This window comes from Pogona vitticeps, chromosome 13 (genome assembly GCF_051106095.1).
Source record: "Pogona vitticeps strain Pit_001003342236 chromosome 13, PviZW2.1, whole genome shotgun sequence".
Taxonomy (NCBI): Eukaryota; Metazoa; Chordata; class Lepidosauria; order Squamata; family Agamidae; genus Pogona; species Pogona vitticeps.
Window position 1 is genome coordinate 13,767,705 of NC_135795.1, and position 24,684 is coordinate 13,792,388.

The 24,684-nt window shown below is 41.8% G+C and overlaps 1 protein-coding gene across 1 annotated transcript in view; it reads left to right on the forward strand.

Moving 5' to 3' along the window:
• The window catches only part of SMG1 (SMG1 nonsense mediated mRNA decay associated PI3K related kinase), a 118,174-nt gene that overhangs the window by 71,246 nt on the left and 22,244 nt on the right, over positions 1-24,684 (forward strand). The window contains exons 30-45 of the mRNA XM_020802964.3: positions 694-942; positions 1,676-1,960; positions 2,891-3,035; positions 3,861-3,996; positions 5,769-5,999; positions 6,114-6,291; positions 7,737-7,898; positions 15,304-15,521; positions 17,617-17,771; positions 18,413-18,635; positions 19,033-19,279; positions 20,755-20,984; positions 22,265-22,513; positions 22,996-23,244; positions 23,468-23,686; positions 24,459-24,649. Coding sequence (XP_020658623.3) covers positions 694-942; positions 1,676-1,960; positions 2,891-3,035; positions 3,861-3,996; positions 5,769-5,999; positions 6,114-6,291; positions 7,737-7,898; positions 15,304-15,521; positions 17,617-17,771; positions 18,413-18,635; positions 19,033-19,279; positions 20,755-20,984; positions 22,265-22,513; positions 22,996-23,244; positions 23,468-23,686; positions 24,459-24,649 — 3,367 coding nt within the window. The remainder of the gene's footprint in view (positions 1-693; positions 943-1,675; positions 1,961-2,890; positions 3,036-3,860; positions 3,997-5,768; positions 6,000-6,113; positions 6,292-7,736; positions 7,899-15,303; positions 15,522-17,616; positions 17,772-18,412; positions 18,636-19,032; positions 19,280-20,754; positions 20,985-22,264; positions 22,514-22,995; positions 23,245-23,467; positions 23,687-24,458; positions 24,650-24,684) is intronic.

The following is a 24,684-nucleotide window of genomic DNA, read 5'->3' on the forward strand; positions in this document are numbered from 1 at the left end:
GCGGCGGCTCCGCGGGCCATCAGACGAGGTCTGGGGGGCCGGATTTGGCCCGCGGGCCTTGCTTTTGACACCCGTGTCCTGGATAGTTTCATGCTTTCTGTGGGGAAGGCAGTAGAACTTTTCTTCTAAGGTCAGCTCTTGTGTGCAAGAAGAAAAACCACATTTCCTCTCTCTCCTGCAAAATGGTGTGACCATTTCTGCTGATATTGGTAAGAGTTCTCAGATTTGCCAGAATGATTTGACAGCTGTCAAACCTACAGTTCAATGCATTTCAATGGGGGAGAAAAAAATTCACCAAAAATTAACGAAGAGTCAGAACAAAGCCAAATTAAGTTTGCAAAGGTTTTACAAGGTGCACTAACGATTCCAAGCATTTAAAACAGTTTTTGAACATTTTAAGACACTTTAAAAATAGCGAAAACGGACATCATTAAGCGAAACAGGGGGACCTAAACTGTCATCGCTAAGCGAGGCAAGGTCCTGAACATTGCTATGCGAAATTTCCCCATAGGGAACATCGCTAAACGGAGCGCAAAATCGCTGCAAAAACCTCATCGCTAAGCGAATACATCATTAAACGAGGCAATCGCTTAGCGAGGCACCACTGTATAGAAAAAGGGATATGACATGTCACAAATGGGTATCTTTTTAAAAAATACTTTACTGAACACTATTGGCTTTATGTACTTTCAGAGCAGAGTATTCCAGTTAGAAGTCATTTAATGGAATTGGGATTGACTGCTGCAAAATTTGCGAGAAAACGTGGGAATATTGCCCTGGCTACACGGTTGCTTGCTCAGTGCAGTGAAATCCAGCTTGGAAAAACCACAACAGCCCAAGATTTAGTCCAGCACTTTAAGAAACTCTCAACACCAATTCAAATGGATGAAAAATGGGGTCCTGAGCTGGAAATTGAAAAAACCAAATTGTTATACACAGCCGGTGAGTGTCATTTGTATGGCTGGCTATTATCTTTAAACTTAAATCATTTGTGTGTGTTTTTGAAATCAGAAGTGAGCATGCTTCTTTAAAAGTTTGTTTTTCATGCTGGTATTTAATTTTGAGTTTCAGTTGAGGATAAAGAACTGGTTTAAGTCTTCCGAAGGCGCCTGTGACCAAGTAGCAGTTTTTATTTCTAGAATAAGAACTGAATGTGTTCCCTTGCCATGGTGCAAACTGCTTCTGAAAAATCAGCGATTTTCAAAAGTGGATTGCCATGAGAGCGTGGCTAGGTTGGGAATGGATCTCTTGTGAGAAATATCCGTATAGGTGAAAATAGTACTGCAATTCTTCTGATACAAGTTTTTCTGACTAAACAAAAGTTTAGCTAGGGAGCTGGTAGTGATGAAATGAGTCAGATGCAGACTAGAACAATGATTGTGTAAACTTGGTGAAATCGACTGAAGATGGGTTGAAGGCCTCCTATGTGGCAGTGGTGGCAGGGAAGAAGTCCTTCTTCTCAATCAATATTCCAGTTTTTATATCTATGCATATATATAATATAATAAGTTGCCATGGGTCCTTTTGGTGAGAAAAGTAGGGCATACATATTTTAAACAAACAGACAAACAGTACTGGACTGTAAATGTAGTTCTGAAACTTGCAGATTTAAAATGGACTTTTCAATTTAAAATCAGCAATACTGCTTAAAATAGTAGCTTTCTTTGCTTTTCAGGCCAGTCAGCACATGCGATGGAAATGCTGAGCTCGTGTGCCATATGCTTTTGCAAGTCTGCCAAAGCTGAATATGCTGTGGCGAAGTCTATTCTTACATTAGCTAAATGGATTCAAGCTGAATGGAAAGAGATTTCAGGACAGCTAAAGCAAGTCTACAGAGCGCGACAGCAACAGAATCTTGCTGGTCTCTCCACATTAGCTAAAAACATCTATAATTTGATTGATCTGCCATCTGTCAACACCATTGAAGAGGATTATCCCAGAATTGAAAGTGAATCCACAGGTACATCTATGTACTGTACATGTTTGACACAATGACTCTATGACATTGAACAAGAAGTAATATTTATTCTGTAAAGAAGTTTAAATGTTGAAGAAATGAAGAAAGATACAATTTAAGGTAATCTCTTTGGTGACTAGGATTCTATCTCTGAATAGGGTAGAAGCTTCATTAAAGTGAGGTGACTGCCTACCTTTTATTTATTTATTTTTTTATTCGATTTCAAATAGCTGCTGACTTTTATCCCTTTGCAAGGCAGTGGTGCTGCAAGAAGAAAGGTGCTTGTGAAAATCCTATTCAGAAGACAGATATTAAGATATAGTTCTTATTTTCCTTGCCAGTTCAAATTGGACCGTTGACCCAACTAGGTGTAAGCTATAGTCTGTTAGAAATGAGAGCTTTCAGTGATACTGGGTGGGTGGAAAGTAGATTGAGATGTGTTAGTTCATCATTGGAGCCACACAGAGGATAATCACAATACAGTGGTGCCTCGCATTATGATGTTAATTCGTTCCAGCGAAATCACTGTAGAACGAAAACATCGTAAAGCGAAATTAAAAAGCCCATAGAAACGCATTAAAATCTGTTTAATGCATTCCGATGGGCTTAAAACTCACTGTCCAGCGAAGATCCTCCATAGGGTGGCCATTTTCGCTGCCTGTCTTGCGAGGAATCCATCCCTAAACACAGCGGGGAGCCATTTTATTTACCTGGTGGCCATTTTGAAACTGCCGATCAGCTGTTGGAAAATCGTTGTTTTGCGAAGAATCGGTTCCCAAAGCAGGGAACCGATCATCGCAAAGCGAAATTCCCCCATAGGGAAAAAAGTTCATCGTAATGCTATTTCGTCGTTAAATGAAGCAATCGTAATGCGAGGCACCACTGTATGTAACTTCTGAAATGACCACTCTGTGTTTTCTTTTCTCACTACAGTAAACATTGGTGTGGGAGAACCTGACTTTATTTTGGGGCAGCTCTACCGTCTGTCTTCAGCACAAGCACCTGAAGTAGCTAAATCATGGGCGGCACTTGCCAGTTGGGCTTACAGATGGGGCCGAAAGGTAGTCGATAATGCCAGGTAAATCTTACATTTAAAAATAAAATGGGTTCTGTATGTGTTTTAAATTAAGTATTTTAAAAGTGGTTTCCAATCGGAATCATCTCTGAACGTCCGTTGACAAAGCTGTATTTGCTTGACAATTTCTGGGTATGAGGCAGAGGAATAAAGAATAATAAATTTAATTAAGCTCAGTCTTGTGATCCTTGGGAAAAGGTTGTCGCTAGAATTCCCAATACTTGCAGCCTATGAAGTAGAGGGATGGTTTGCAATGTTGCACTGACTTATAGTAGACTGGGAGAAGAAAGGGCCATCATGGTCTTCCCATGAGCTCTTTGGTGAAGTAGTTGATTTCTTGGAGTTCATAAGGAATAATAACTAAGATATCCTTTTATTAGTCTGTCAAATGATTCTGCCCATCTACAATAAATAGAGCTTAGTCTTCCAAGCACTGTATGTTTTTGTGTTCAGAAGTGAGAAGATCTTGAAGAATTTTTTGAAATAGATCAAATACTGAGTCACTTGATAGGTTTTTTTTTTAAGACTTAAAGGATTAAATATAGGATTATTGTTTTTAATCATCAAATTTGAAAAGTGAAAACAGCTTTCAATTGCTTACTTTCTATGGGCTTTTTGCATTTTAAGACTAATTGATTAGAGATAAAAATAGCTAATGACTGTGCAGCTGCAAAGCAGGTATTTAATTCATTAGACAAATAATTGTATCTAATGCTACAGGTAACTTGAACTCTAAAATATTAAAAGAGAGTATTTGGTAGAGCAAGGATATGTTAGCACCATGTTTACTACTTCCTTTTTGAAGAGATAAAATATGTGGTGTTACAGTCAGGGAGGTGTCCGTCTGCTATCAAGAGAGAAATCTGAAGTTCAAAGCTTGCTTCCAGAAAATATTACAGAGGAAGACAAAGAGAAAATATATGGCATTCTTGGGCAAGCTGTGTGCCGACCAGCTGGGATTCAGGTTGGTACAAATGAATTGGAATGTTTGCAGATGAAAACTTTTTTTTTTACTGAAATCTGTAAGTAGGTTAAAAATGGCTTTTTTAATAATCAGAGCTCACTACAGAAAGGACTCTGGTTGTCACTGGCAGAACTACTGTGGTCCTAAAGAGGTAGGGTAATCAGGAAAGGACTGAAGAGAAAAATTTAGAGGAAGCAAGGACCTTGGGGAAAAAGAGACGGGGGTGTAAAAATTGGGGGGAAATGGAGTGTAGAGTAAAGGAGGATGGGAATTAGGTGATCCAGAGGAAGTAGAGAGCCAAAAAGGAGATGTAGGCTATACAGTGGTGCCTCAACTTACAACCATAATCCGTTCCAGAAGATGGATGTAACTTGAAATGGTCGTAAGTCGAAGCCCCATTTCACATTGAAATGCATTGGAACGCGATTAATCCATCCAAAAGGGGGAAAAAACCCCAAAATAAAAATAAAACACTGCAAGCCCCATAGGAATGTGCTGGGGCTTAAAAAAAAAAACAGCAAAAAAAAAAATCAGGGAGCAAGCCCCAAAGGTGCTGGGGCTTTAAAAAACAACACCAAAAATAAACCATGAAGCAAGTCCCAAAGGTGCTGGGGCTTTAAAAAACAACAACCACCAAAAATAAACCACAGAGCAAGCTCCGAAGGCACTGGGGCTTTAAAAAAAAAACACCCAAAAATAAACCATGGAGCAAGCCCCAAAGGTGCTGGGGCTTAAAAAAAAACCAAACAAACCAAAAATAAACCACGAAGCAAGCCCCGAAGGCGCTAGGGCTGCAACCCCCCCCAAAAAAAACAAAAATAAATCATGGAGCAAGCCCCGAAGGTGCTGGGGCTGCAAAAAAAATTCTGCAAAAAACAAAACAACAACACAGCACAGAAACATAACCCCCCAACCCAAACCCACCCTGCAAAACCCACACAGAATAGGCAGTTTTTAAAAAGCAGAAAGCACCTTACCTTACCAGGCGGTCCCAAGCCTCCTTCAGCACACTCTCTAACTGCTGGGGCGAAAGAGCTACAAAGAAGCAGCCTCATCGTCACCAACAGTTAGCAATTTGAATTTCCTGCCCTTTTCTGTTTGTAAGTGGAAGCTCCAGCCGCAAGTCAAAGCAAAATTTTTTGGCCGGAGCTGGTCGTCACTCGAAATAGTTGTAGGTAGGGACGTTCGTAAGTCGAGGCACCACTGTATTTTGTTGCTGCATTTAAATGTTATAATGATCACTGGCTTAAAGGCCTTGCAGTTGGTGGTAGCAAAGTGAAGATTTTAAGCTATAAAGAAAGCTGAGGGAAAAGATGGACACATAAAGGTAACATTGACTCAAACTTATCATTTGGAACAGGGACTGCAGTCTTATTTTACTGTTGGTTGATGGCCTTCTGTTAATCTGCAAACTTGTACCAAGATTCTAAAATGTATTCTCAAATCTAGTATCACTGGAATCACACTCCCTGTTCCCTAGCAGGCCTCTGGTACCAAAATCCTGTGGTAGAAGGTTTACTGGCCCTCCAGAGCAGAATGTTTATAGTGCCCCAGGATTTGTGTGTGTTTGTGCGTGAGAATAATTCTGGTGGCACTTGCAGTGGAAGTATGCTACTGGATGTGGGGGGGGGGGGTTGTTAAAATATTCTTGTATATCATCTTAGTATATTTTATATTTTTACTTCAGACATCTGTAAGTCACTTTGCATTTATAGAAATAAAGAGAGGAGAAATAAGAAGCAATTCTTCCTTTATTCACGATTTGCATTTAGGATGAAGACATCACCTTTCAGATTTCAGAGAATGAAGATAATGAGGAGGACGATATGGTTGATGTTATCTGGCGCCAGTTGTTGACAAGTTGCCCCTGGCTTTCAGACCTTGATGAAAATGCAACAGAGAGCCTAATCAAAGTGTGGCGGAAAGTAGTCGACAGAATCTTCAGTCTCTATAAGCTTTCATGCAGTGCCTATTTTACTTTCCTTAAACTCAATGCTGGGCAGGTAGGCTGCATGTTGCCATTTGTAATGACAGCTATCTCTGAGTTGTTTTAGTTTTTTGGGACTGCGAGAGCAGTTGTGTGGTCAGTGGAGTTGTTCATTTTTTTTAATGTATAGGTTCCTCTAGATGAAGATGATCCCAGACTGCATCTAAGAAACATTTCGGAGCAGAGCACTGATGATGTGATTGTAATGGCAACCTTGAGGTTATTGAGGCTGCTTGTGAAACATGCAGGAGAACTTAGGCAGTATCTAGAACATGGACTGGAGACCACCCCTACAGCACCATGGAGAGGTATGACATCTTTTGCCATCTGGTATTCATGGAGATAACTGCCTTCAAATTGAAGACAAAAAATGTATATGTAAATTAAGATCCTAGGTGTCAAGCTGTTTTGTTCCCCACAAACTTTTGTGGCGTGTGTATTTTTTTAAACAACAGCTTCAGTTTTTCACCCTGAAAAACATTTGGCTGGCCAACGTATTTAGTCATAGCCATATTAACTATATGCTTTCCTTTTATTTGTAAAAAGATTTTTAAAAATGTTGATACAGTGGTGCCTCGCAAGACGAGCGCTTCGTTTTACGACGAAATCGCATAACGACGAAGTTTTTGCGATCGCAAAAGCAATCGCAAAATGATGTTTCCTATGGTGTTTTTTCGCTTTGCGATGATCGGTTCCCTCCTTTGCTAACCGATTATCGCAAAACGATGATTTCCGCACAGCTGATTGGCGGTTTCAAAATGGCTGTCGGATAAAAAAAACGGCCGCCCGTTGTTTTCTGGGACGGATTCCTCGCTGCACGGGCAGCAAAAATGGCCACGCTATGGAGGATCTTCACTGGACGGTGAGTTTCAAGCCCATAGGAATGCATTAATCGGGTTTTTATGCATTTCTGTGGGCTTTTTAAAATAGCTTTATGATGTTTTCGTTCTACAGCGATTTCGCTGGAACAAATTAACATCGTAATGCGAGGCACCACTGTATCATGAAATACTTGTGCATGTGTAGAACTAGGAGAACAGTAGGTAAAACTCAGGTTGCATGGGATGGCTGCAGTGAAAAAGTGTTCATTCAGGAGACTGGCATAATATTGTGTAAACCATAGACAAGGTCATCCTTTGTGTCCATGTGCTGTACTACTTTGTTTTGAAACATCAACAGGAAATGCATACATGGCTTCAGTTATTGCACTTACAGTGGACCCTCTACTTAAGGAATTAATCTGTATTGGAATGGTGGCTGCAAGTCGAAAAGTCTGTAGGTCGAATCTCCATTGACCTACAATGCATTGAAAACCGATTAATCCCGTAACCAGCGGTTTTTATTCTATTTTTGTTCCATTTTGGGTTTTTTCTGGTCTGTAAGTCGATTCTCCGGCTGTAAGTCGAATCTAAATTTTGCAGCCAGAGAAGTCTGTAACTCGAAAAGTCTGTAAGTCGAGCCGTCTGTAAGTCGAGGGTCCACTGTAATGGAGCAGAGTTCTACCCCCAGTTATTGGACTTAAACTACTGATTTGTAGCTCACAGTCTTTGGGTAACAGATGCCTTCATCTTCTCATTTAGGGAATGGGGAATGGATTCTGACACATGTGCTGTCCAAGAATTAAGTTTATATGCAGCAACCCATAAGAGCACAATTGTCATAAGAGAAAGTAACAATGTAGTAAACTGTAATTCAGTACTGTTCTGCTTAAGCAACATATAAATGTTATTCTTTGTGCTGTTTTATTATGAAGGTATAATTCCTCAACTCTTCTCACGGCTGAATCATCCTGAAGTATATGTTCGTCAGAGTATTTGCAACCTTCTGTGTCGGGTAGCGCAAGATTCTCCTCATCTCATATTGTATCCTGCAATCGTGGGTACAATTTCGCTTAGCAGTGAATCTCAGGCTTCTGGTATGTATGCCAATTGAAGTGTTTTATGGCTCATCACAAACAACAGCTTTGTGTTTAGCTTTGTAATGTGAGTCATTTTGCTGCTGTATGAATCTCACATGTTACCACCATCTTGCTTCTACTAGTCTTGCTTCTACTGTGACTTTCCATGAAGCTGTAACAAAGGGCCTCAGATAGCAAGCAACAGTCCACAGTCAGTAAAGGCCCTTCCTCGCCACGTGCTCATCTCATGAAGACAGCAGCTCTCACCAGTCTCACCAGTTGCAGAAATGCCACCTGGATTTGAGCACTATATATGCCTGTAGTGTGCATTATGCAGAGTTTCCATTTCTGTAGACTTCCTTAAATACAATTCTTTGTATTCTGCGGTAACTAACCTTTTTAAAAATAATTGTTCCGAAAGAGGAAATATAATCGTGCTTTTTTTTCCTGTGGCCTCTAAACTTTGCAGTTCTTCAGCGTGGTCTTCTGTGAATGCACACAAAAAGGGTTAAGTCAGCGCCTGCGCTGGTCTCCTCGGAACGTTCTCAAGCTCTGTAAAAAAAACATAGTTAGGACTGCCTATACTGCGCATGCTCCGCCCGCCCAATCCTCAGTTCCATTTCTCCGCCGTGTGAATTGGTTCTTCTCGGCTTGAGCTCTACTTTTATTCTTTCCTTACCTGATATTTCGGCTTGATCTTTCGTATTTTTGAATATTGGCGCATTTACGGACATTCCTTTGGTTATCGGACTCTGTCTTGGCGTTTCAGCGGTTTTCTACGCACCTCACTCCGTGAGTTGCTTTTTTCCCGCCTTTTTTACCGGCTGCCTCTGGGTGCTATAGCTTTGTCTATGCCCCCTCCACCCTCTGGCCCCTTTAGCCGGTGTGTCGTCTGCTCTGCTAAAATCCCCTTCCAAGACGGGCACGACACTTGCCTTTTTTGCCTTGGGGAGTCGCATTCTTCTCAGAATTGCGAGCATTGCCAGGTGTTCACTAAGGCTGCCCTGAAGGCGCGACAGCAGAGACTAAAATTACACCTTTGGAACTCTGCTCTGTCGGCCTCCGAACCATCATCTATGGAGCTTCCTGCTTCTTCCTCGGCTCCCCATACAGAAGGGTCTGCAGCCCAGTCAGCGGCAGCTAAACCCGCATACGTACCTGCAGGGAAACCTCCCAAAAAGTCTTCTGCACCGAAGAAATCGTCCGCTTCTAAAGCGGCAGCTCCATCAAAATCTAGAAATCAAGTAAAAACAAAGGGGTCAGTCAAGTCTAAGGACTCTGTTCTGCAGGTTTTGCCTGTAACTGCTGACCTTCCATCCCCTATCCTGGAGGATTCGTCGAGGGATAAGGATTCGATGTCGGAAGTGGCCACCCCCCTTCCTCCTCGACAGACTGAGCCGATTTTACCCGTTGGCGTTTCCTCTCCCACGCCAAGTCAGCTTGTTCAGGCAACTGTAAGCTTGGCTTCTGCCCCTGTGAGCCCCATGTCTACTGGGCGGGCTTCTCCGGCTCAGTCGGTGTCTCCTCTGCCTTCCCGCCCTACCTCGCCCCCGAGAAAGAGGTCTGGGAAGAAAAAACACTGTTCCCGAGATCGACATCGATCACCCCGCAGGGACAGTAATGGGAGACACCGACGTTCTCGACGTCGCTACAGATCGACCTCGGACGATTCTTCTACCTCGGGGTCGAGGCATAGGTGACACAAGCACCACCGTAGACGTCGTTCATCTACTTCGTCAGCTTCGACGTCGTCTGACCGCCGTCGACATCGTTGGAGGGTCAAATATGTATATCTCTCCTCGTCTTCTGCGTCGACCCCTCCGAAGAAGCATCAACGTCGCCATCGGAAGGAGGTTGAAAAGAACCCCCAATCGGTCCCGCCTGTGACTCAACCGATTGTGGCACCTCCCGTCGCTTCTTCGACATTGACCGTGCTCCCTCCACCTCAGCGCGCTATTACTCCAACCCTCGACGTCCAAGCTCCACGTCGAAAGAGGGGCCATGAATTGTCATCTGAAGATGAGGTCCCATTTTCCTCACAAGCGTCTAATTCAGAAGCAGAGCCACCTCCACAGCCTGAGCCTCAGGAGTTACTGGTGGGAGAGACAGTGGAGTTCGATACGGGCGATCCACATGACTCTTCGCCCTCAGAGGATTTTTCGTCCTATTCCCAAATGCTCTCCTGCCTTGCGAAGACTCTTAAGCTCCATGTCCATGAACCAGCCCCTCCAGAAGAGGATCTCATTTTCGGTGACATCAATAAGGAGCGGTCTCCGCCTCCGAGTCTCTCTTTTTTGCCAGCCTTATTGGACATTATTAAAGAACTCTGGGACCATCCCTCGGCTTCGGTGCCTCTACCCTGGCGCACTGAGAACATGTATAGGATCAACGGGGAGGATGCTAAATTTTTACTGAAGCATCCTATTCCTAACTCTCTCGTAGTTAAAACAAGCTGTACAAAGCCATCAGGAAAGGCTCATGTTATTCCAATGAACAAGGAAGGCAAGAAATTGGAAATGATAGGCAGCAGGCTTTATTCTCTCATCTCCTTCATGCTCCGCATGGCTAATTATCAGACTGCATTAGGAGCCTATCAAAAACAGCTATGGTTAAAAGTTTTGCCAGGTTTGAAGATGTTACCAGAGGATACCCGTCAGGCCTTTCTTAATACCTAGGAAGAAGTCCAGACCATTTTGAAGCATCAGAGGATTGCTACTAGGCACTCAGTGGAGGCTGCAGCTAGAATGTTGGTCACGGCTGTCACTCACATGCGTGGTTATGTGCAGCGAATATCCTTGACTATGTGAAGACCAAGGTGGAGGACTTACCTTTCGACACTTCTGGTCTTTTTAGTGAAAAAACGGATGGTCATCTTGAAGAACTACATAAGGCCAAGAAAACTGCTAAATCATATTACATTCAACCCCAACCTAGATTTAGTAGATATCAATGGGAAAAAAAATCCTCTAGCCAATATAGTCAGCCTTCTCAACAATACAGGCAATTCAAGGGTCAATCTCAATCCAGATCATCTCAAGGTACTTCTGCTGCACCTACTTACCGTGCCCAAGTAGCACCTCAGCGTCGTCAATCTTACAAACCACCTGCAAAGAAGCATAAACAATATCTTTGACTCGGCAATGATTTTGCCAATTCTCAGTCCAGACACAAGACTTCAACGGTTTTTTCAAAACTGGTCCGCTATCACAAGCGATTCCTGGGTTCTAAACATTATCTATTCAGGTTATCATCTAGAGTTTATAGAATATCCTCCTCTAGGTCAGGTAGAGTATACTTCATTTGACCCTGTCCTAGAAGAGGAAGTTCAATCTCTATTGCAAAAGGGTGCCATTCAAAGGGTGCCAAAAAGGGACATGGCAAATGGTTTTTATTCAAGGTATTTTGCAGTTACCAAAAAAGACAGAGGAATGAGGCCCATTCTGGACTTAAGAGACTTAAACACTTACCTTCAGCCGCACTAGTTCAGGGTGGTGACACTGGAATCCATCATGCACCTCCTAAAAAAGAAAAATTGGTTCGTTGTCATAGATTTGAAGGACGCTTATTTTCATATAACCATTCACCCAGATCATCGCAGATTTCTCAGGTTTATCTTTCAGGACACTCTTTACCAGTTCCTTGCTCTTCCGTTCGGACTGGTCACGGCGCCTCGGATGTTTACAAAGTGCATGGCACTGGTGGCGGCTTACCTGAAACTCAACGTTGTGTCCTCAGCAATCTCGGCCTCACAGTGAATTACTAGAAATCACATCTGAATCCATCCAAAGTAGTGAATTACATTGGTGCCAAGATAGACGCGTCCAAAGGCCGCGTTTTCCTTCCACAAGAACGGATCCAAAAGATCCACAAGGCCATAAGGAAGTTTCGTCCTGGACTCACAGTGTTGGCCAAGCACGCCCAACATCTTCTGGGCCTTATGTCATCAACAATACCTGCTTTGGCTCACGCACGCCTGAAGCTGAGATCCCTACAGGTTTGGTTTTTGTCCCTTTTCAACCCTCTTCAAGACCATCAGGAGAAATGCCTTCTCATGACCAGAGAGCTAGCGCGACAACTTCAGAGGTGGGACTTTGTACCACATCTGCAGGTGGGACGTCCATTCCGTCCTCTCCGCCTCACTGTCCAGATCACCACGGATGCGAGTCCCACAGGGTGGGGAGCACATTGCAGTCTCCATCGTGTCCGTGCCCTTTGGTCACCTCAGGAGCAAACATTCCATATCAACCACCTAGAAGTCTTAGCAGTAATGAAAGCGCTCAAAGCTTTCCTCCCCCTAGTACATGGTCGTGGTGTACAGATAGTCACCGACAGTACCACGGCCATGTACTACATAAACAAGCAAGGGGGCACACATTCTCAATCCCTACTCTTTCTCATGGTAACACTCTGGGAATGGTGCTATCGGCATCACATATTTCTGGTGGCAGTTCATGTCTCCACAGAGGACAACTTGGTGGCCGACGAACTCAGTCATCGCAGGAACCAGATGCACGAATGGGAATTGGATACATCGGTATTCCATCAACTGTGCCGCTGCTGGGGCAACCCTGTCATGGATCTCCTTGCCACTCGTCAAAATGTGAAATGTCCTCTATATGCATCCAGGGCAGGACGAGGACAGAATTCTCTGGGTGATGCTTTCATGATATCATGGAGGAGAGGTCTGCTCTATCTATTCCCTCCGTTTCCTCTGGTTCAAAGATCACTGGTGAGACTACGCCAACAGTCAGCAGAAGCAATCCTGGTGACACCCTTTTGGCCTCGACAGTTTTGGTTTCCGACCCTGCTGGAAATGGCAATAGACTCTGTGAGACTTCCAATTTTTCCAGCCCTGCTCACTCAGGATGCAGGCAAGATCTTTCACCCCGACCTGAGCACACTGTGTCTCACTGTGTGGAGAATATCCCGGAGATCAAAGAGATACTAGATAAGTCCAAAAAGGCATCAACCTCCACATTGTATACTTATAAGTGGAAGAGTTTTCTTAAGTTCACTGAGTCTAGAGGATTGTTAGCTTCTCCAGCCTCACTTTCTACATTGTTGCAGTTCCTACATTATTTGTTCAACTTTAAGCGGTCTGTTTCTGCTTTAAGAGTTTACATTGCGGCGATTGTTTTGTTTCATCCTAGAGATTCTCCTTCACGTTTCTTTTCTCATCCCACAGTCAAGGCTTTCCTCAATGGGCTTACCCATCTACAACCTCCGGTTAAACCGCCGGTACCCCAGTGGTCACTCCATCTAGTGTTGAATGCGCTCATGCGTCCTCCATTCGAGCCTCTGGCTACCTGCTCTATCAAGCTGCTGTCTCTGAAGGTATTGTTCCTGGTCGCCATCACGTCTGCTCGTAGGGCTAGCGAGCTTGTTGCCCTGCGAGCTGACCAACCCTTCTTACAGTTTTTCCACGATAAAGTAGTTTTGCATATAAATGTCTCCTTTCTTCCAAAGGTCGTCTCAGAATTTTATTTGAACCAGCCTTTAATACTCCCTACGTTGTTTTCACAACCTGCAACTGATACAGAGCACATGCTCCACACTCTGGATGCCAGGAGAGCACTGTCTTTTTACGTTTCCTGTACCAAGGACTTCAGGTTGTCTCCCAAACTTTTCCTGTGCTATTTTGGGCAGAAGAAAGGTCTTCCAGCCTCCTCCTTGTCAATCTCATGGTGGCTGGTTACTGCGATATCTTTAGCCTATGAACTTCAGCAGAAGTCTCCACCTGAGGGTTTGCGCGTCCATTCCACCAGGGCAGTAGCCTGTTCCACAGCTCTTCTATGTGGTATCGATCTCCCTGATATATGCAGGACTGCTACTTGGTCCCGGGTGTCCACCTTTATCACCCATTATAGACTGGACATGAGGGCCAAGAAGGAAACAAGATTTGGGAGAGTTGTCCTCGCGTCCGCCCTTCAGTGACGGCCCACCTTCCAGTAAGCCAGCTTGCTAGTCACCCTTTTTGTGTGCATTCACAGAAGACCACGCTGAAGAAAGACGGGTTACTTGCCTGTAACCATGGTTCTTCAAGTGGTCATTCTGTGAATTCACACAATCCCGCCCGACCTCCCCACTATCCATCACTGCATATTTATGTGTCATGCTCGAATATCTGTGGCGGATAAATGGAACTGAGGATTGGGCGGGTGGAGCATGCGCAGTATAGGCAGTCCTAACTATGTTTCTTTTTACAGAGCTCGAGAACGTTCTGAGGAGACCGGTGCAGGCGCTGACGTAACCCTTTTTGTGTGCATTCACAGAATGACCACTTGAAGAACCATGGTTACAGGTAAGTAACCCGCCTTTTTCTCACTGGAAAAACGTTTTTCCCCTGGGACCTCCTTATATCTAGGTGGACCCCGATTCATGTTCTCTTCCTACTGTATTTATGCTATTTCAGAGGATCTCCTTTCCATAGGAACAGACTTTTAGGCAGTTCAGAGGGAGGGAGGTATAAAGGCCTCATTGTGCAAATAGGACTTTTAGTCACAGTCTGAATCGAAGCTGTGGAGAAGAAAAAAAAATCCAGAAGAACGATGGGGTTTAATTTGTGATAGTATAGTTTATTTCCTGTACTTCCAGGGTGTAGGCAAAGGAATGTTGCTTATGTAGCCAAAAGAATACCACCTACAAATAAGAGAAGAATTGTCAATATGTTCAGAAGAGCCCTGAGGTTTAAAGGAATATCAAAAAACAAATAAACAACTTTGTAAGGGAACTCTCCTTTAACAAAGAATGAGATAGATGGTTTTGCTTCTGTGAAACAACTTACTTGATGGTTTTGGCAGCAGGACTAAAAAGCCATGTGTTGAATGGAAAATGGAATGCAGTATCACGAAGAAGATACATTTGAGTGACTGCAGCAATAAATGGGAACATTCTGCAGATCCCACTTCTAAAATATATTGTTCACAGCTCACCATTTAAATTTTGTTAACTTAAAGCATTTTTAAAAATACTCAGCATTTACTTAACCATTTTACAAGCTAGATTCTGTTATTTTCCTGTTTTAGTCATGGATTGTGGTCCTCTAAACCAAAAACTATTTCAGTGTAGGATATGAAACTTGATGTCTTGCTTATGTATGTTACATGTGTTAAGTCACTTCTGACTTACAATTATCCTAATAGGGTTTTCAAGGGATGTGAAATACCGAAGGAGTGGTTTTATCTCTGCTACCCCTTTGTGAGTTTCTGTGGCTGAATGGAGATTTGAAGTGTTGTGAGTCCTAGTTTGATTCATCCATGAATTTAGTTCATGTTGTCACTGGTCAGCAGCCCTTTTTTTATGGGGCTATATCATTTTGAGAGTTTATAGGTATTATAATGAAGAAACTATTGCTCTGCAGCACCTGGCAGGTTGTTGAAATCTAAACTAACAGAAATGAACTTTTTTCCTTTTTACAACCTAGGGAGCAAATTCCCCTCAGCGATACCTACCTTTTTAGGTAATATTCAAGGTGAAGAATTGTTGGGTAGCGAGTGTGATGGCGGAAGCCCTCCAGCATCTCAAGAGAGCATAAAGGATGAGCCGAAAATGGGTTTAAACGAGGACCAAGCAATGATGCAAGACTGCTATAGCAAAATTGTAGAAAAGTTGTCCACGGCAAATCCAACAATGGTATTGCAGGTATAATGACTGGCAGTTCAGCCTTCTTTATGCTAATTGTGTTTGTAAGGATGGAACTGAATCTGGTATTAGACCAAGCTAGGATCGACTCATTGAAATCAACAACAGCAAAAACAGAACTATTGAGGTATCCTAAAAGTATCTTTTATTGTGAGCTGTGAAGCAGTGAATTTTAAGTGTCTGTCCTGTTAATCTAAAAAGTATTTGCAGCAGTTATTCTTAAACAACAGTACCCACTCAGTTACATTAAAAACAAATTGACATGGCAAAGGTGGAACCCAGGGAGAGCTTCTAAAAGACAGGCCTAAAAGAGATGACGACTGAACAGCCACTGGTCTCCATTAAGAACTATCTCCTGAGGCAAAAATGTTAAAACTGATGCTGTCCTGCTTTGGGCACATTATGAGAAGGCAAGGTTCTTTGGAAAAGACCGGAATGCTAGGAAATGTGAAAAGCAGGGAAAAGGGAAGACCAAATGCAAGCTTCACTTTACAACAGTCTTTCCCAAAGTGTGGACGCCTGGGTGCATTGGCAAGCCTCCCAAGGGCCGCCGTGGGAAAGGGAAAGGAAGACAGAGCAAAGCCTCTGCTCCTCTGCTGTACCTGGCAGTTCCGATCCCAGCTGCCTCCGTGGAGGGTGTTGCTCTCACCTCACCTGGCCGCCCTGGCTGGGGCTGGCGGTGGGCGGGCTGGGCTTTCTTGTCTCCCAGCTGCCCACAGAGCTCGACTGTCTCTGACCCTACCCAGATGCTCCCCCCAGCTGTGACTGTGCGGACTGTCAAGCAGCAGGCCATGGACAGCTGGACTGGTGGGAGGAAGATCCCCCCCCCCCCCCACTGTTGCCACCCTCACAAGAGATGGCTCGGGCCAACTCCACACCCCTCCACCTACCTCCCACAGCAGATGAAGAAGTTGAGCTGCCAGGGGTGGGTAGCTGCCCTTTCTGGGTCTGCCTCCTTGCAAGGTGCCATGGTTTGGAGGCTGCCCTGAGGCAGCACAGGAGGAGGAGGAGGGCTGCTGCCCACCTGCCTGAGCCTGAAGGCCCAGGTGAGTGGGCTGGGAACCAGACCCAGGGAGGAGAATGAGCCACACGTGAGGAAAGGACGCCCCATGCTCAGAATTAGGCAATACGTGAAAGCTAGTTTCAGAATATTTTAACCTGCAGAGGTGATTGTTCTTTGATCTCAAAAATAGCTGTTGTAGAAAAAAAGGAATAGAAGGACATTTGTGAAGGAAACACCCAGAGTGGCTTACACCCCTAAATTCCAGTAACCATTTAAAGACTAAAATAAAAAACTAAGGCTTTTTGACTCACTAAGGATATTAAGAAACTAGTTTATGATCATGTTTATTGACAAAAGTTATGTACTTTGGCAAAACTCTGGCTCAGATTTAAAAGTTTCAAGAACAGCTAAACACTTTAGAACCTGAAATTAAATGTTTTGCACTTTAAAGATAGCCATATGCTTACTTGGTGGACTTTACTTTAGTTAATATATCTCTTTATTGCCAGAATGTTCATGTAATCAGTACTTTGAAATTACATTACCTGTGTTAATGCTGTTGTCACTTTGAAAGATCATTATCTGTGCCTGCGTTGGTCTTCACTTTGTACCCAACCCTAGAAACATCTAACTATTTATATAAACCTGTGGTCTAACTATTATGCCCCATGGGTCTGTGGAAGTTATGCATAAAAATTCACACTGAAATTGAATCTTTAAGGTGCCGCAGTATTTTTGCGTTTGCTTTTATTTTGTTCTTATTATAAGCACAGAAACAGATAATCATGACTTCGTCTTTGATAACTTAAATAAATACAATGTATGTGAGGGTTGGCTCACGTTGAAACAGTTTTTGTAAGCCAACTTGCATTATTGGGAGAAGGAGGGGTATAAATAAAATGAACAAATGATTGAAATATTTTTATTTCACTGGTCTACTCTTGTTGAGACTAAAATTGGATTTAGCCCATAAGATGCACAGTCATTTGCTTTATGTTTTACCAGTTTACAGAATGTGTTGTCAACTTGCAGATTCTGGGAACCACATCCGCGGCTGTACAGCTAAAATAAAATATGTTGATACTCCTCTAGGTTCAGATGCTCGTAGCAGAGTTGCGCAGAGTCACTGTTCTTTGGGATGAACTTTGGCTGGGGGTGCTTTTGCAACAGCACATGTACGTCCTTAGACGGATTCAGCAGCTAGAAGATGAAGTAAAGAGAGTCCAGAACAACAACACTCTACGCAAGTGAGTTTTTGGCAGAAATGGCATAGTGGTATGTGCTGTGCATGGAAATTCTTTCCTAGTCTAAACAGTCATTCTTGCATAGCTAGAAGTGACTTCAAAGGTCATCTAGCCCAACCTCAGCTGATGCAGCAAATTCCTCAATTTGTTGATAAGTGGCAGTCAAACCCCTGCTTGATGGCTCTGAGGGCGGCCCACTGTTACCCAGGATGTTGCAATTAATTAATTAATTAATTAATTAATTAAAATATTTTACCCCGCCTTTTTATTCAGGAGAAGGACCAAAGGCGGCTTGTATAATTAAAAGAGAATATTTAAAGCAAAAATAGTAAGTATACAGATACTAAAAAGAGTCAAATACACTAAAAGATAGTAAACAAAAAGCAACACCAAAACACATTCAAAGCAGTAAAATACAACCATCCATTAAAAAAACTTACTCTAATGCTAGCTTTGTTTCTATTTGTTTGGAATTATTGCATTTTATACTTTCATCACCAGTTACCTTGACCACTCAAGGGATGGTTGAGGAACATATAAATGAATAAATAATGATATGTTAGTTATAATGTTTTATTGTGAGAATATTGGCACTGATAGGAAACACAACTTATCTTTTCTTCCCAACTCTTCTGTATTTTTAGAGAGGAAAAAATAGCCATAATGCGTGAAAAGCACACAGCCTTGATGAAGCCTATTGTATTTGCCTTGGAACATGTGCGGAGCATCACTGCAGCACCTGCTGAGACACCTCATGAGAAGTGGTTTCAAGATAACTATGGCGATGCTATTGAAAATGCCTTGGAGAAACTGAAGAACCCCTCTAATCCTGCCAAACCTGGAAGCAGCTGGATTCCTTTTAAAGAGGTTTACTATTTCTAGTTTTCTAAGAATCAGTTAATTAAAGTTTTTTTCTCCGACATGTGAATAAAAATATGCCTCTGCTTTTGTAATTCAGACTATTGGCAAATTAGTTCCAACTTGAAAAGTTTTGCATTTAGCATCCTGTCTGAGTTTTAGACAACTTAGAAAAAAGTAATTAAAATTGTCTAGAAATAACTAACAATTTTCCAGTTCTCATATTTATATACCTGTGGATGAATGCAGTTGTATCTATATCTGGAAACTAAAAAATTAGTCCAAGAACTTCTCAAAGGACCTTTATAGTTTGAAAATAATTAGGTAGCTGACATCTCTGAGATTGTTTCTTTTCGGTAAGGACAGTTGGTTTTGGCCTCATCTGAAATGTTGTCTTTAAAAACAGGTTATGCTCAATCTTCAGCAGAGAGCCCAGAAGCGTGCTAGTTATATTCTGCGTCTTGAAGAAATCAGTCCCTGGCTTGCTGCCATGACCAACACCGAAATAGCACTCCCTGGAGAAGTGTCGGCCAGAGACACAGTCACAATTCATAGTGTGGGGAATACTATTACAATTCTTCCAACGAAAACCAAACCTAAAAAGCTTCTTTTTCTGGGCTCAGATGGAAAAAGCTACCCATACCTTTTCAAAGGTAAAGATTTTAGAAGATCTTAAGAACTGAAATAGAATAGGGATGTTTTGGAATAGAGTAAGTAGAAATTGGTGTTTCTTTTTCATTACAGTATATGTATTAACACTGTTTGGATGAAAAAATTTTTGCAAAGCTTTGCCATGTATCACTGATGATGCCATCAGCTATGGCTTAAAAAATAACAACACATTTTTGCCACTGCCCATGGGATGGGGTGCGATTTTAATTACCAAAAATTGATGCTACTGGTGTTGTCAGCCTGGTGGTGATTTTTGGAAGTTAAAACTCTCCTACCATCTCATTGTGGATCATGTTATCAAGCCTTACATGCCTTAGCTGCATGAACAGGATTTCATATACTGTGGCAGAGCTATACACAAAAGACTCTGAGGGAAGAGCCCCATTCAGTTTCTATCAAGTTATATGCCATGGTGTTTTGGATCTTGGAAGGGCACAATTTTCCTGTGATCCATCCCTTCCTCTTCTGTAATTACACAGTTAGTGCACGTTCAGTGGACCACTAGAGGGCCTTAGGAGAGAGTGGGAAGGATTCTGCAATCCTAAGTAAGGAGAGCAGCAGCTGACAGCTGATCCTGGTGAGTCTGGGATGTCAAAGAGGGAAGCTTTGCATTTTGAGATCAATAAAGATGATGTTCAGGAATGGAACATTCATTCAGGAAGGGAGAAGACACAACAAACACACAAGACAAGTAGTAAGGGTTGAAACAGATGGTAGCATTGGGTTTAACTAAATCATTTCTGAAGGTCTGAAACAATAACTTGGTACAAAAAAGTATACAACTAATAATAATATGTAAAAGGAGACATTAACAAAACGCTTGAGGATGATGAAATATGTTATCATTGAATATTGCGGAGTTGTGATTTATTTCTTATACTTCTAGGATGTTAAAAACAACTTTGGTTTCCTACATCTAGCTTTTACAATAGAGTGATAAAAGTGAGGAGATGGTGGAAGGCTGAAGATGAACTTGGAAGACCTGGCATTGATGGACAGAACTGGAGGCTCTGTGGCTTTCATAGATTCTTGTCCCTGATAATCCTACGTAGCCTTTTAAATTTGATGTTTCCTTCCCATCCCTGCCACACTGATCCAAACTGTGCTGTTACTCTAGCTCTTTGGGTTTGCCCTACACAAGCCTTCCATAAGACACAGCAAAACATGTTTTGACATACTTGTCATACACCTTGTGATGCGATACAGAATAAAAGCACTGAGCCTTTGTGTCCTGTCAAACTGCATACTAAGACCTCCAGTACTCTTGTAGTTAGATCCTGGCCCTTCCCAAGATGAATCTAGCAGCCTGAGCTAAGAAGGTTTTTTTTCACATGAACACTTGTCTGTCCTTCCTGTGATTCTTTCTACAAGTGATAATGTGAATCTGTTTTAACCTTAAAGAAGATAATTGTGTATGTGTGTGTAAAACTCTCTGTGTGTCTACTTTTTCCTATAGGACTGGAGGATCTGCATCTTGATGAACGGATAATGCAGTTCCTGTCCATTGTTAACACAATGTTTGCTACAATAAATCGTCAAGAGACACCTCGCTTCCATGCCAGGCATTACTCTGTCACACCACTGGGAACAAGATCAGGCTTGATTCAGTGGGTGGATGGAGCTACCCCTTTATTTGGACTTTATAAAAGATGGCAGCAACGAGAAGCTGCTTTACAAGCACAAAAGGTATATTTTATATAGCCTGATGTCACTGGGGAATTAGACTCTTTGTAATTCCTCCATTAATGCTTATTGTAATTAAATAATTACATGCTGTCAGCTCAACTCCATCACATGGCAATATTTTCTGCGGTTTTCTAGTTATATAGAGTACTTGGAGTGGTTTACAGTCCTAGAGTGCCCCTTTCTTCTGGGAGTGATTCTCTAGGACTGTGCAGCTTGCTAATGGCTACACAAGCTGGCTGTTCTCCTGGGAGGCACAGCGAGCAATGGAACTCCCAACCTCTGGCTCTGCAGCCTGATATCCAAATGACCGAGCTATCCAACTAGCTTGCATTTTCTAAGGCAGAGTAAAAACTGATTAGAATTGTATGTCTAATTCTGATCAGAGGTTTTTCTTTGCCTTAGCAGAGAAATATATGCTAAGACCCTTATAATAAATGACTTCTTCCAATCCTGCCTACCTCACGTGTAGCTGATTTTATTAATATTTGCCATTCAAAGCTGAGTTCTACCTTCTGTCATACTGTCTGTTTGCTAAGCGCACTCATAAATGTTTAAATAACAACCACCTACATATTTGGAGTATTAGCATAATGTTGCAGTGCATTGGAAAGAAATGTGAAAACTGGGAAGCTACAAAAATTGCCAGTTTTATGTATCACTTTAGGGGGAGTAACTTGCTGAAGGGAAAAGAAAAAGACTTTGTTTTGATCTTGTACTCTTGCTGTTGAAATTGATTGAATTGCCAGTGGAAGAATTTGCGACATTGTATATAATAAAGTAAGATTTGATAGCTCTTTGTTGCTGTGGGTTCATGAGAGGGCAACTAGAACTGCTCGGCATGTTCTTGCTCCTCCGGCTGAGAAGGGAAAGAGGAAAATTAGAGCTGAAGCAGGAGAGAGGATTTTGGAGAAAGAGAAAAATGTATTTATAAAAATGGTATTATGGCTGCACCACAAAAATGGGATGGATATGAGGTGCATTTTATGAAGTGATAGACCCATAATGTAATAGTTAAACGTAGCTGTAAAATACATAGAGGTCACTTTGAGATCTTGATTTTTTCAGTATTCTTCCTTAAACTGATCTGTTTGTAAAAGATTGATTTGGTAAAAAGATACCTGGTGAAGAAACAATCAGTATACTAAGAGCAAACAACAGTGAAGATTTACTTACCTGTTACAAATCATACTGCCATTAATAATTAATTCTAATATTCTAAACAAATATTCCTCAGATTAATCTGGGTAGGCAAATAATATTTAATTAATATTTAATTTTAGGCTCAGGATTCCTATCAGACTCCTCAAAATCCTGGAATAGTACCTAGACCTAGCGAATTGTACTACAGTAAAATTGGACCAGCACTGAAGGCAGTCGGACTGAGCTTGGATGTGTCCCGTCGAGATTGGCCTCTAAATGTAATGAAGTCTGTTTTAGAAGAATTGATGGAAGCAACACCACCCAATCTTCTTGCCAAAGAACTTTGGTCATCATGTACAACACCTGATGAATGGTGGAGAGTAACACAGGTAGGCAGAGGACTCACAAAAGATGTGTGGCGTTGTTTTGGATGAGTGTGTGCAGTATAGTTCCTTGCTTTATGTACATCTGCTTTTTATCTACGCATGTTGATTGGTTTGTTTTATTGATTGAGAATAAATGTTAAAAATGGTTTCCCCTATTTCAGAAAGCCACTACCCCTGATAATATAACTGTTTTGTAGTACAGCCCTGGGTGTGATAATTTCAGTAGTAAAGATGGCAGCTTGCTTGGGGGGGGGGTCATAGAGGTACTGATATGCTTACCCTTTATTTTTCACTTCCTATTATTTAAACCACAGGATAACAAAATTGTATGTCTGCAATTCTTCCCCACTGCTGTGCTTTACCTTATGTAAGAGAACATGGTTCTACATGTTATCTGTTCACTGACATTGTTGCTTCATCATGGTTTTAAATTTCTCTCAACTGGCAGGAAAACAAACATATGATCTTCTTTTTTTTCTCCTAAGTCTTATGCAAGATCCACTGCAGTTATGTCCATGGTTGGCTACATCATCGGCCTTGGAGACAGACATTTGGATAATGTTCTTATAGATATGACTACTGGAGAAGTAGTTCACATAGATTATAATGTTTGCTTTGAAAAAGGAAAAAGCCTTCGCGTGCCAGAGAAAGTTCCATTCCGGATGACACAAAATATTGAAACAGCATTTGGAGTAACAGGAGTAGAGGGAGTGTTCAGGCTTTCTTGTGAACAGGTAGGCTGTGCAATATAGGCTTATACAGATCTGAATCCCCATGTATTTTGTTATCAGTGGCTTTTCTATGTAGTGGTTACTTGTGAAATACCGTTTCCAGGAAGGCATGTCTGGTCCCAGCCTTCAGATGTTGGGCACAACTTTTTCAAAGGTTCATAAATACTGATCTGTGTTTGTTAATTGCAAATACATAATTAACACAATAAATGTATTTTAAAAATAGGTTCTGCACATAATGCGGCGAGGGCGGGAAACCCTGCTTACATTACTTGAAGCTTTTGTTTATGACCCCCTTGTGGACTGGACTGCAGGAGGAGAAGCAGGATTTGCTGGAGCAGTGTATGGTGGAGGAGGGCAGCAAGCTGAAAACAAGCAGAGCAAGAGAGAAATGGAAAGAGATATCACGCGCAGCCTGTTCTCTTCCAGAGTAGCAGAAATAAAGGTGTGCTTAACTCCTTTTTAAAAATGTTAATATTTGGCAATCATAAATTTATTATTTTCTTAAAATCTTGGAGTAGTGTGTAAGTTTTTTTTCACTCCAAATAATTTTGATTATAGAATTTCAAACACTTTCCTTCCTTTTGTTACTCTTCAATTTAAGGCTTGTCCTTTAAGATATGGAAACACAAGTGCTTAAATTATGTGTTTTACCATTTCATGTCATTTAAAAATTAGACTTGCTTTGAACTCCCTAAGTATGTGCCTAGTAAACCTTGAAAGAAATTACACACATCTTTTTATATTTATATTTTTAATACTCTGTCCATAATCCAGAGGTAAGGGAGGGTGATACTTTTATTATACTGCAAAAAAATTCACAAACGTAATGCTAGCTGTTCACCCCTCATGGGTCGTCATGAGGCTGGACCCTACAGAACCGGGGTGGTACAGAAGAAATATTAAAATTCCAGATATCTTGGCCAGATGGGCAGTCTAGACTTCTCTGCTAAAGTAAGTTTCAGAATGGGTTCTGCAGACTCGGGACAGATTTCATGTCTTGTCTCTCTTTTGTTGGAATCTCTCTCACACAGCTTTGTTAGAGACAACTTGATGAAAGCTCATGCATGGTCAAAAGCAAGCTTATGTTTGTGATTTTTTTTTTTAGTGGTCAAACAGTGGTGTCATCCACTCTTGTCCTAAGATTGTTTAGAAGGACCCCACAACCTTTTTCTCTTTCCTGTGTCTACTTTAGTTAATGTAATATTTCTTTACAGGTCAACTGGTTTAAAAACAGAGATGAAATGCTGGCTGTGCTACCTAAATTGGATAGTAGTTTAGAAGAATATTTAAATTTGCAAGAACAGTTAACAGAAGTTGAGAAATTGCAAAGCAAGCTACTAGAAGAGAGCGACTATTTGGAAGGAGCAGAAGAAGGGGATCATCCATCTCATACACTACAGCACAGGTATTAAAATGTATGCTTTTTTGTACTTTAGCGCA